Source organism: Octopus bimaculoides, chromosome 25, assembly GCF_001194135.2.
Source record: "Octopus bimaculoides isolate UCB-OBI-ISO-001 chromosome 25, ASM119413v2, whole genome shotgun sequence".
Classification (NCBI taxonomy): Eukaryota; Metazoa; Mollusca; class Cephalopoda; order Octopoda; family Octopodidae; genus Octopus; species Octopus bimaculoides.
In genome coordinates, this window is record NC_069005.1 from 26,890,688 (window position 1) to 26,903,239 (window position 12,552).

Consider the following 12,552-nt stretch of genomic DNA (forward strand, 5'->3'; position numbering starts at 1 on the left):
ATATATATATACACATATATACATACATACATATATATATACACATATACATACATACATATATATATACACATATATACATACATACATACATATATATATACACATATATACATACATACATACACATATATACATACACATATATACATACAAACATACACATATATACATACATACATATATACATATATACATACATACATATATACATATATACACATATATACATACATACATATATACATACATACATATATACATATACACATATATACATATACATATATATACATATACATATATATACATATACATATATACATACACACATATATACATACATACATACACATATATACATACACATATACATACATACACATATATACATACACATACATACATATACATATATATATATATATATATATATACACACACATCTGTATATTTACAGATGCACGATTATATATACATTTATAAACACACACATACACATATATATATTACATACATACATGTTCAACATTTTCGTTATTTCAGTTTGCTGGAGTTATCTATTTTATATGATTACCTGAGAAAACTATGTGCTTCCATACTCCGGTTCTGGTTGCTGGAACAAACTACTGCTACACACAATTTGCCTGTCATCTTGGCTTTTCTTTCCCTCTGTGTCTGAGTGTATATATACAAATATATATATATATCTATATATATATGTAGATATATATATATATAAATGTGGAAAAATAAAACTTTAAAAAAAAAATTAAAAACTTTCCAAGCTCCAAATGATTTTAAATTTTGGCTCTTTACAAATGACTCCTTGGATATATATGCGTGTGATTATATAGGTGTGTGTTGACAACAAAAAATTAGTGTATGGGGGTAGGGTCAATATACAGGGTTGACCTTAATATATGGCTGTGACTTTCATAGTGTTGGGGTTTTAAATTAAATATCTAGATTGTGTGGTATTGTAGCTTGATTATATATGGTGTTGTACTTTAACTATTACATAGTGTTGTGGTATATATATATATATATGAACATATGTATAGATTTTTTCCTGGTGACTTTCAAAAGAATAACAGGATATACAGGAAGGGGGGAAGAAAAGAAAAGAAACTAAAGAGGAAGGGTGGGGGAAAAAGGAAAAAAAAACACAGAATTTAAGAATTACAATTGAATATATTCTTCAACCTGAATATAACTATTCTTAATATTAAATAAATTATATATATTTATATATCTATCTAGCAACACATACAATCACACATATATATACCAAAGTTTATACATATATGTATATATATATAACTGTTCGTCAGTGTTAGTTGAGGAATTCCTTGTCTGGTATGGTCTGGTCTTGTCCGGTTTGTTGTGTTATTATAATATATTCTGTGGCTGTTTGGATTGTTGTAGAGAACTGTGGTGGTAGTGGTTAGTCTATTATAAGTTGAATGAAAGAAAAACTTGCTAGTTGTCAGTAGGTATTTAGCAAATGTGTTGAGGAATGAGTCTTTATAACCCCATTACTTGAAAGGACGAATGTTGAAATGAAATCTACTTAGTAGAGAGCGGAAGTGACGTGACGTAATATAACAAACAAAATAGGAAAAACGAACCAACAAGTAAAAAACAACAAATCAAATTAAATCGTGGACGTGACGTCATCGGAGTGGAATTATGGGTAGAAGAGATTTTTATTTCGGAAGAAATTGAATAAGTACGAAGCGAAATGCCGAGTCGAACATGTTATCCGGCTTCCAGAAATCCGGAAATACTTTACAATATTGCGTGCAATATTCTGTACCTTATTTTTGAAGTTTTTTAAAAATTTGATTTGCATACGGTGTGTTAAAAATGGTTTTTAGGTGGATTAATAAAGATAACACAAACACTGCTATAGAATTTTAATTTAAGCACCCCATATAATCTTAATTTTTATTTTGGTTGAATTTTCAGAAATTTTTGGCGAATTTATGTTCTACATACGGGAATTCATACAATAAAGAAAAAGATTTTCTTGTGTGTGATTTAAAGGCGATTTAACTGTTATTTTTAGCACAACTCACGACCACCTGATAGCTTCCTCATTTATTTGTCATCCTGGCATGCCCTGATGTTTTTTTAAATATTTTTCTCCCATTAAGCACATTTAATGGCATTAAAGGGTAGTCCATTACTGAGATTTAAGCAAAAAATTCTAACTACGTATTTTAAACGGATTTTTCTTTTTAATTCCAAAAAGAGTGGAACTTTTATGACTTATGCGATGGGATTAGAAAATTAAAATTTTTTTTTTTTTTTTTCATAATCGTTTGAATTCTCATGTGTAGAATTCAAATTCCCAAAACTTTTCTGAAAATTCAAAACCGCAAACAAGTTATATGGGGTTCTTAAACCAGGATTTTTCCTAAAAGTGTATTAATTTCTACCTGTATCTATTAGATAATATCAGGTTCTATACTTTTCTTCGTTTAATCCTCAACATTTAAACATTACAGTGGATACATGGAACAGTATGATTTATTTTAAGAATTTTAAGTAGATTAATAAATATCAAACAGGTCCAATATTAAATATGTATTAATTTAAATCTGTTAAATACAATTTAACACTTTACTCTTCATACTTTATTTTATATTTTAAATAGGTGCAGACACCAAACCCACCCAACCCCTCTCCCCACAGGAAAAAAGAAAGAAGAAAGAACAGACACCACAAAATTTACAAGACCCCCTTTAATTACTATTTTATTCTAGTGGACCCCCCCATAGCCATTTGAATTTTTAAAAAACTAGTTTTATAGATACTCCTTTCAAAATTACTATTCTGCTTTTCACACATTTACTTCTGTAGGTTTTGAGGGGTCCACACAAGTAAAATTTACTATTTTTGCGTGTGTGAACTCCCCCACCTCCGAAAAACATCCTATATGGACCCCCTAGGTCATGTGAACCCTGGTTGAGAACAACTGGTTTAATCAAACAAATCAACACTTGTATTTCTTCCTTTAACTCTGATACTCATTTTATCAATCTCTTTTGCTAAACTACTAAGCTACAAAAAAACCACTAAGACATAAACAAACTTACACCAGTCGTCAAATGGTGGCAGGGGATAAACACAACACAAATACACACACACATACACATACAGCAGGCTTTTTTTTAGTTTCCATAGACCAAATCTGCTCACAAGGCTTTGGTCAGCCTGAACGGGGGCTATATTAGAAGACACTTGTCCAAACACAAACCCTAGCTGCCTTATGAGTACTTTGGGAAAGGGAAAAAAAGGCTAAGGGAGTCAACTTGGATAACAAATCAAGACACGGAGCCCTTCAGTCAGTCTGGTGCCCGCTTTGATACCGTTTTTGCAACTCCAGCATAGGTGGAACTCACCAGCCCTCTGAAACAATTCACTGAAGAGAAAAGGCCACTCCAATGTAAAACCTACAGCTTTCTGGTCGCTGCTGTCATCACAGCCCATTGAGTCACTGTGGTCAGACATGGAAGCCTAAAGAGTAGGACCAGAAGGACTGGACTGACGCCGATTTTAAAACTACTAAATGCAGGCAGGAAAAAAAGACCTGCAGCACAATGGATCAATTTAAATAACCACTTGAAAACAAGCCCCTCTTTCCCATGAATTGATACTAAAATTATGGACAGGGCAGTTTTACAAGGAAGTGTTAACAGTGAAACATCTTTGCTAGAAGAACAGCTGAACTTATTCATTAATATTCAACTAAAGTACATTTAATTTTATAAAAGTTTCATTGTAATGGCAGGTATGATATCTGTACTAATAAATCTAATCAATATAATTTTACATTACACCAATAATGTGTTGTTGTTTTTTTATTATTTCTGTTGACTTAATAGTGCAATCTTTTGAGTGGCTTGACACAGTTTTGCATTTATGGAACTTTTGAGCTGCACTTTTCTAAGAATTCCGTGTTAAAAGCAATTGCTTATTGTTTGACCCAGTATCATTTTGTTGTGTACTAAACACAAAAGATGGGAAAATATTCACATGCTAGCTTCAGTTGTAGTATTTTCCATCTGTCATTTTCCGACTATAATCATTTTTCTATTTTCTCCCACAAAACTCTGTTTTTGTCTGCTATGCTGCATGTTTAACCCTGATCATTTCACTACCATTATTTCTGACCAAAAGTTGTTGCATTTTCCCAGATATGTTTATGAGCCCTCTTTTACTTGTTTCAGTCATTTGACTGCGGCCATGCTGGAGCACCGCCTTTTAGTCGAGCAAATCAACCCCAGGACTTATTCTTTGTAAGCTTAGTACTTATTCTATCGGTCTCTTTGCCGAACCGCTAAGTTACGGGGATGTAAACAGACCAGCATCGGTTGTCAAGCGATGTTGGGGGGACAAACACAGACACACATATACATATATACGACAGGCTTCTTTCAGTTTCCGTCTACCAAATCCACTCACAAGGCTTTGGTCGGCCCGAGGCTATAGTAGAAGACACTTGCCCAAGGTGCCACGCAGCGGGACTGAACCCGGAACCATGTGGTTGGTAAGCACGCTACTTACCACACAGCCACTCCTGCGCCTTTCTTTGTTCGTTTTGTAAATATGAGCAGCAGTTCGTTGAAGAGATTACTATGGAGGCTCATTTGAAAAAGATACTTTTTTGAAGCTACAATAACTTGTGATTCTCCCTTCTCCCTACTTATATAAAAACTTGCCTACTTGTGGAAGCGCAATGGCCCAGTGGAAGATCAAAGGACAAATGGTAAGGTTGACCTCATGAGATTTGAACTCAGAATGCAAAAGGTCAAAACAAAGAAAAATTTCCAGAAATCATTTTGTTTAATGCTCTAACAACTCTACTAATTATCTGCTTCATCATTTCATATACATTAAATTTAGAGACATATGATGATCAGAAGGTTATTGTATAGCCCCCCCCTCCCCCCAAAATTTCGGGCCTTGTGCCTAGAGAAGAAAAGAAAAAAAAACTCCACTTCGTGTTCTTTAGATAATAGTTAACTTTAGTTATGGTATTTGTAAATTATGGTGTTTATTTACTTTTGTGATGTGTGTGTGTGTGTGTGGCTTAGTGGTTAGGGTATCGGCTCGAGATCGTAGAGTTGTGAGTTCGATTTCCAGTAGCACAGTGTGTCCTTGAGTAAGACACTTTATTTCATGTTGGTTAGATCGCTCGAGGTCTCTGATTGTTCCACATTTTCGTCATTTCTCGAAGTTAGTGGGCTTTCCTGACCGACGATCATCTTCAATGGAATCTCGGCCTTCTAAAAGGGTTTTGAACACTCTGAAAACGTGTGCTTTTGATAAAGCAGTCTCCCAGTGAGCCTGTTGAAGTTTTGCACAAGTTTCAGTGGCACTGGGTCCGAGTTTGAAACAAAACACTTTCTATTACATCTTCAAGTTGCTTTTAATTGACTGTACTGAAATTACTCTAAAATACGACTTCAATCTGTTTCTTTCCGTGACTTCATCTTTTGCCTCCACAAACGCCTTGAAATATGCAAAAATATCATCAATATTGTAATTTATCGAATTCGGAAAATTTTTCGTGTACATGTAAATTACAATACCCCACAAACCTTCTTTGTGGATAAATCCCTTGTTACACACACTTCCAGCACAAATTGCTTGTCTAAGGGAGATAACCCATCCTCACTGACAGGGGGTAAAGGTTGTTTATGGAAAAGCAGCTGTCACCCCATGCATACTAACTACCCCTTTCTATGCCATCAATGTTATCCAAGGGAAAAGCATAGGGGGCCGATAGAGCTTGGCACCAGTGATGTTGCAACTCATTTCTACAGCTGAGTGAACTGGAGCAACGTGAAATAGAGTATCTTACTCAAGAACATCTGAAGTACACCCCCATCCTTCCTTGTGTATAAATCCCTTGTCCTTCCGTCTTCCAGCGCAAATAACTGGTCTAATGGAGATAACCCATCCTCACTGACAGAGGGTAAAGGTTGTTTATGGAAGAGCAGCTATCACCCATTGGGTCCGAGTTTGAAACAAAACTTGATCGCACAGCGTTGCTCATACCTCGCTCGCTCTTTTTCAGGACACACAAAAACAAATTCACTCCGCAAAGCGTGCACTCACAGTTCACCTGTTAACGCCACGTAATTTGCTACTTAACTGAAGATATAAGGGACGTTGATGTGACAAGGCCGTGACGTTGATGTCACAAGACCGTGACGTTGATGTCACAAGACCGTGACGTTGATGTCACAAGACCGTGACGTTGATGCTGCAATGTTGCTAAGTGAACGCTATGAGACTAGTCTTACTTTATCAACAGACTTCGTATCTCACTGTCAGTTACGAATATATTCTCTGAATGACTCACCATGGAAAATATTTTAATTTCAGATACATTCAAGATAGACAAAAATGACAAGGAGAGCTCACCAACATTAGAAAATGCGAGACCTTTGTTCAGAAATACTGGAAGTCAGATAAAGAACAGATTCGCTGAAACATCAAAAGTACTTAGCATAGTTGTGGTGCAAACACAACTTGGTTAACATGCAGTTTAGCGTTCTAAAAAAGTGAAAGTAAATTGCAATTCAAACTGCAAATGACGACAGTGAAATCTCAATTCATTATATTTATATAACATTAAGGTGGCGAGCTGGCAGAATCGTCAGCACGCCGGGCAAAATGCTTAGCGGCATTTCGTCCGCCTTTACGCCCTGAGGTGGGGTTGACCTTGTTTTTCATTCTTTCGGGGTTGATAAATTAAGTACCAGTGAAACACTGGGATCGATGTGATCGACTAGTCCCTTTCCCCTAAATTTCAGGCCTTGTGCCTTTAGTAGAAAGCAATATAACATGAAAGCAATGCATAGAGCGTACATAGAAGTTTTCTCAGTCTCTGAATCTATTTCGTCACGTATCATCATAGTTACGATGTTAATAAAACATCGCTCATTCAACATGAGTTTCTTGTTGGAAAGTATCTACCTACCTTCAACAGCGTTGGATCGACAAAATTTAAAGAATTCAGTTTCATAGCTATATATGTTGCTTGAACTAACATTGGAAGCCCACCTATTGGATATGTAACGAGTTCCTGGTGATATCTATTTTGTTACAATGGGTCAAGGTGTTATGCTCGTTCGGTTGAGGATCTTAATCAGGCAGCATTTTCCTGTACCCCTTTCTACTGCACCAAATACCCAGTTCTCATTTATGCTACTAACTATTGTGGTATATTCGATGCAGGGTTTCATGAAATTATGGGGTTTTGCTCACGTTATTTCCGACGCAAATCACTTTCATTTTTGCACAACTCTAATCTACATTGTTGATCCAAAGCCTCGTTTAAGAAAATAAAAAGAAGGTTCTAATTTAGTCTGAACGTGACAGGTGGAACCGAAAAATTACTACGACTCAAGCTAACATGTGAACATTTTCCCATCTGTTGAGTTAAATACACAACAAAATGATACGGGGGTCAAACAATTAACAATCGTTTTTAGCGTAGAATTCTTAGAAAAAAATACCAAACGAAAGTTTCATTAATGCAAAATCTCTCAAAAGATTGCACTTTCCGTTCAATAGAAATTAGTGAAAAACACATAACTGGTGTAATGCAAAATCATATTCCTTACAAATCGTTTATGAATGACATCACTTACTTTCCAATGAAATATTCTCTGTTCTTTTGTCATATTATTAGAGTATTATTCATAGACAAGTTCAGCTGTTCTTCTACCAAAGATATTTCACTAATGACGCTTCTCTATAAAAACACTGTTCAAAATGACAAGATTAGTTCAATCTGGTACCATCTAAAATCACCATGTTGGCTTTCTGTTTCCTTTTTACTGTTGCTTCAGTTTTGCTGGTAGGAAACGTCTTCTCACACACACACACACAAAATCTTTATTCCTTTACCTAATTTAGTACATATTTCGATTGAAATTAGAGAAAATAGCTAGAAGATATTTTTTTGCTACGATTTAGATAAAATTGAATATTATGTTTGATGGAAATAGATCCAGTTATACGTATAAAAATTATTGTTGGCACTCCATCGCTTACGACGACGAGGGTTCCAGTTGATCCGATCAACGGAACAGCCTGCTCGTGAAATTAACGTGCAAGTGGTTGAGCATTCCACAGACACGTGTACCCTTAATGTAGTTCTCGGGGATATTCAGCGTGACACAGAGTGACAAGGCTGACCCTTTGAATTACAGATACAACAGAAACAGGAAGAAAGAGTGAGAGAAAGTTGTGGTGAAAGAGTACAGCAGGGTTCGCCACCATCCCCTGCTGGAGCCTTGTGGAGCTTTTAGGTGTTTTCGCTCAATAAACACTCACAACGTCCGGTCTGGGAATCGAAACCGCGAGTCCGCTGCCCTAACCACTGGGCCATTGCGCCTCCACATAAAAATTATATATATCACTGAAATCGAAGAACAATTTATCTAAATGTATATAAAATAGTTCTTTTTGTGGTTTTCTTTTAGCACCCGAGACCCAGATTGTTGATGGATCTCCAGCACGAAACTGCGAATTTCCATCAATTGTCCATCTCCAAGTTTACAACACACCTTCCGATAATACGGTTGGTTTGTGTGGAGGTACTTTGATTGATGCTACACACGTATTGACAGCAGCTCACTGCCTGTAAGTATATTTCGTATATATTGACATTTTCACACCTTAATATTTCATCATTTGGTCATCACGAACATAGTTCCTTTCCTTAGTTTGTACAATATAAAGGTTGATAGTAACTCATCGAGGTAAATACAGTCACATAGATACAGGCCTCAATATCACGTTTAACATTAAGGCGGCGAGCTGGCTGAATCGTTAGCACGCCGGGCAAAATGCTTAGCAGTATTTCGTCCGTCTTTACGTTCTGAGTTCAAATTCCGCAGGGGGTCGACTTTGCCTTTCATCTTTTCGGAGGTCGATGAATTAAGTACTGATGTAATCGACTCACCCGCTCCTTCGAACTTGTTGGCCTTGTGCCAAAAAAAATGGAAACCAATATCATATTCAAAATTACATATAATTTGATTAGGTTTACAGTGAATCGTATTTCACTATTGGAAATATATAGCACACACTGATGATAGACTTCAGTTTCGCCTTTTCATCTAACGTCAGTTGTTACAATGTTTAGAACTTTAATCATTCTTCGACGCATTGTGTGCGTTAATTCTTCGTGTTATTTTACTCTGTGTCTTTCATATCACTACTGCAAAATCCAACTTAGTTCAACAAACAGATATAATTACGCACAGACATAACACAAAAAGTTAAGAGACCCCACACACTAATCTTCCAGTATTAACGGAACTTACACCACAAGGGCTCTCCCGGTAATGCACAGTAGAATTTTGATCAAAGCAGCATGTTTCAAGGAACTTCGGTCGTTTAGCATCTGTTAATATCAAATTTAGTTTCGGTTAGTATCAGCTAAAAACATACATTTTGCTTGATTTTAGGGAAGGAAACGTCAGAAAGGTTACTGTAAATATTGGTTCCAACAATAAGTGGGCTCCTGGTCCTCAGTCAAGAAGTGTAACCCAAATTGTGAACCATGGTGAATATGTACACACTACCTACCTAATTAGTAAGTATTACCCATAATTATGGCTTCTTGTATTTTTTCCCATATCTTCTCTCCCACTCCACACCGCCTCTCGCTGTCTGTCAGTAAGTACCAATGTTTCACCAACTGCTATTTACCGTCAATAAATGACATCTATTGCTTGGTGATTTGTCTTGAATGTTTGCGGAAACAATATCTTCCATTAACTTATTGACATTCCGAATTTCTTCCCCCAGTCACTTCAGCTGTGACTGGTACATCACGTACACCTACCTATCACTGTAACAAGCAGCTGCTGCTGACAACGACGACGTCGACGATGATGATGATGATGATGATGACGACAACAACGACAATGATGCTGACTTTGGTGAAAAACGATGACTCTTTTTAACTGAATGAGTTCATCTCATAGTTTGTTGTAACTTCTTCTCTGCTGAAATATCAGGGCAACTAAGGCTGTATTCTATGTACAACGGCGACGGGTCAACCCAAGCCTTTTAAGTGAATTTGGGTAGACAAAAAAACTGCATGGAAACCCGTCGTTTGAATTGTACCTTGAATTTAAATGTCCACTCTCGTCGTAGCGTATCACATTGGCTTTCATCGGTGGAGCACTCAGCCACTTTACACTTTGATTCAGTGAGTAGATCGTTCGACTGGTCGAACAACAGGTTGCTCGTACGAAGAAATCGACGGGAGGACCTATTATCATCATATATGTCTACCAATCACACATGTACATATGTCTAACACATGCACGCGCGCGCGCGCATGCACATACACACATATGCATCCACGCACGCGTACACGAACCACACTACACATATATACATATATCATACATATATCGCCGTCATTGTTGGATGGTTTTTATCAACAAGTTGCGCACAAATAAAGGTGCAGCTATTAAATAAATTATAAGTGCAAAATACATATACATGGAGTGGAACACAATGCGGTTTCATTTAGCGCGCGCGCACATTTGTATACATACATACATACATACATACATACATACATACATACATATTCCTAGGTACGTACACAAATGCACGTACGCGTACATCTCTGTCTATAATATATCTTTGTCTTATCATTGAAGAAAACGACATCGCCATTTTGACATTAGACCGTCCAGTCAGTGAAGGCAGATGTGTCAAATTTGCACAATTGGCCAGAAAAGGAGAAACATTTGGTACCCGAAGATGTATGGCTGCTGGATGGGGAGATTTCCAATGTAAGTATCAACCAAAAGTGCCATCAAATATTTCAATGATCTCAATTCAATAACCGTTGATAGATTTTGCTCATCAATCCAACATTATTTTCAGTTAATGGAAACAGTCCTAACGAATTATACAAAGTGGCTCTTCCAGCTATTCCTCATCATGTATGTAAAAGCAATTCCAGGATGCGAATTGCTGATGGAATTCTTTGTGCCGGAGACTTCACACAAGGTGGAGCATCTACTTGCCAGGTATGTTATATTGATATTATACCAGGAAAATATTTGGGTTGATATAATCGGCTGTTTTCCTTCCTATAAGTTTTTAGTCATGCATCTATGTAGGAAATATTTATGAAATATACCGACTGCTCTGGGTAAAACATTAGGCTGTATCCAGTAAAGAAGCTCCAGCTCCGAAGTACAAGTGTTTTGAGGACTGCGAGTTATTTTCTAGTCATTTCAACTCTCAAGTTCGTTCTGGTTCAGGGTGGTACCACTTTTCAAGGGTACCAGTTATCGGTGAAATAGCAAGGATAGTCCAGTACCTAAGACATACAGGACTCAGAGGAAGGCTCACCCCTAGGTATGCATCGCTCAGGATCACGGGACATCATAGCATGCCTACGGGTGAACATGTTTTAATGTTAAATGAGCCAGTCCCCCGGCCTAAGGGTAAGCTCGAGAAGCAGGTGACGTCCCGACTACCTGAGCAAACTGTAAATAACCTGGTAGAGCAAATGGAAATCACTGATATATCTTTTCCAAGAATAATCATGGATTCAGCTCTTCAAACTTTGGCATGAAGGTCCGAGTTTACCGATGCCTGTAAGCACAGAACTTAAACACACACACACACACACACACACACACACACACACACACACACACACACACACACACTTATATATAAGGCGGCGAGCTGGCAGAAACGTTAGCACGCCGGGCGAAATGCTTAGCAGTATTTCGTCTGCCGCTACGTTCTGAGTTCAAATTCCGCCGAGGTCGACTTTACCTTTCATCCTTTCGGAGTCGATTAAATAAGTACCAGTTACGCACTGGGGTCGATATAATCGACTTAATCCGTTTGTCTGTGCTTGTTTGTCCCCTCTGTGTGTAACCCCTTGTAGGCAGTAAAGAAATAACACACTTACACGAGTGACTGAACAAACGAAAAAGTATGCACTCGACGCATTTGGCTGTAGTTACGTGTATTTAATTACAACTCGGCTCAACATTACTTACAGTTTCGTGAATGCAGGATACACCCGCCTTATCAAGATGTTTGAAGACATACCCTTATGTTACATATGTTGATTTCAGTAACGTACTTTTGTACATTGTTTGTGTTGTTGTAGGGTGATTCTGGTGGTCCACTTTATTGCCCAAGCTCAAATGGTCAAATGGTCTTGGCAGGAGTAACCTCGTTTGGAAACAACTGCGACAAGGAAATAAGTGCTTTCAGTGATGTCGGATATTTCCGAGATTGGATCGAGAGTAATCTCTAAGAAGTATGAATCAGGGATGCTAGAAATAGCAGCTAACGTCTTTCAAATCACCTTCTACGATCTTAAAAAAGCTATATGAATAAAAATTCATCCTTAACATTAATTTAATTGTTTGTTGTTATTTCTGATTTAGAGTACACACACACACACACACACACATACACAAACACACACACACACACACACACACACACACACACACACACACA

At 37.1% G+C, this 12,552-nt stretch overlaps 2 protein-coding genes across 2 annotated transcripts in view; one reads left to right on the forward strand and one right to left on the reverse strand.

Moving 5' to 3' along the window:
• The window catches only part of LOC106877625 (RNA polymerase II subunit A C-terminal domain phosphatase SSU72), a 44,572-nt gene extending 42,977 nt beyond the window's left edge, over positions 1–1,595 (reverse strand). Inside the window, exon 1 of the mRNA XM_014926567.2 lies at positions 578–1,595. Coding sequence (XP_014782053.1) covers positions 578–654 — 77 coding nt within the window. The 5' untranslated portion in view covers positions 655–1,595. The remainder of the gene's footprint in view (positions 1–577) is intronic.
• A 4,660-nt stretch (positions 1,596–6,255) lies between these two features.
• LOC106877618 (chymotrypsin-1) lies at positions 6,256–12,377 on the forward strand. The gene is made up of 6 exons (XM_014926559.1): positions 6,256–6,346; positions 8,511–8,670; positions 9,501–9,628; positions 10,713–10,847; positions 10,942–11,087; positions 12,194–12,377. The coding sequence occupies exons 1-6, from the start codon at positions 6,256–6,258 to the stop codon at positions 12,341–12,343; spliced, it is 810 nt and encodes a 269-aa protein (XP_014782045.1). The 3' UTR covers positions 12,344–12,377.
• Positions 12,378–12,552: the final 175 nt, after the last annotated feature.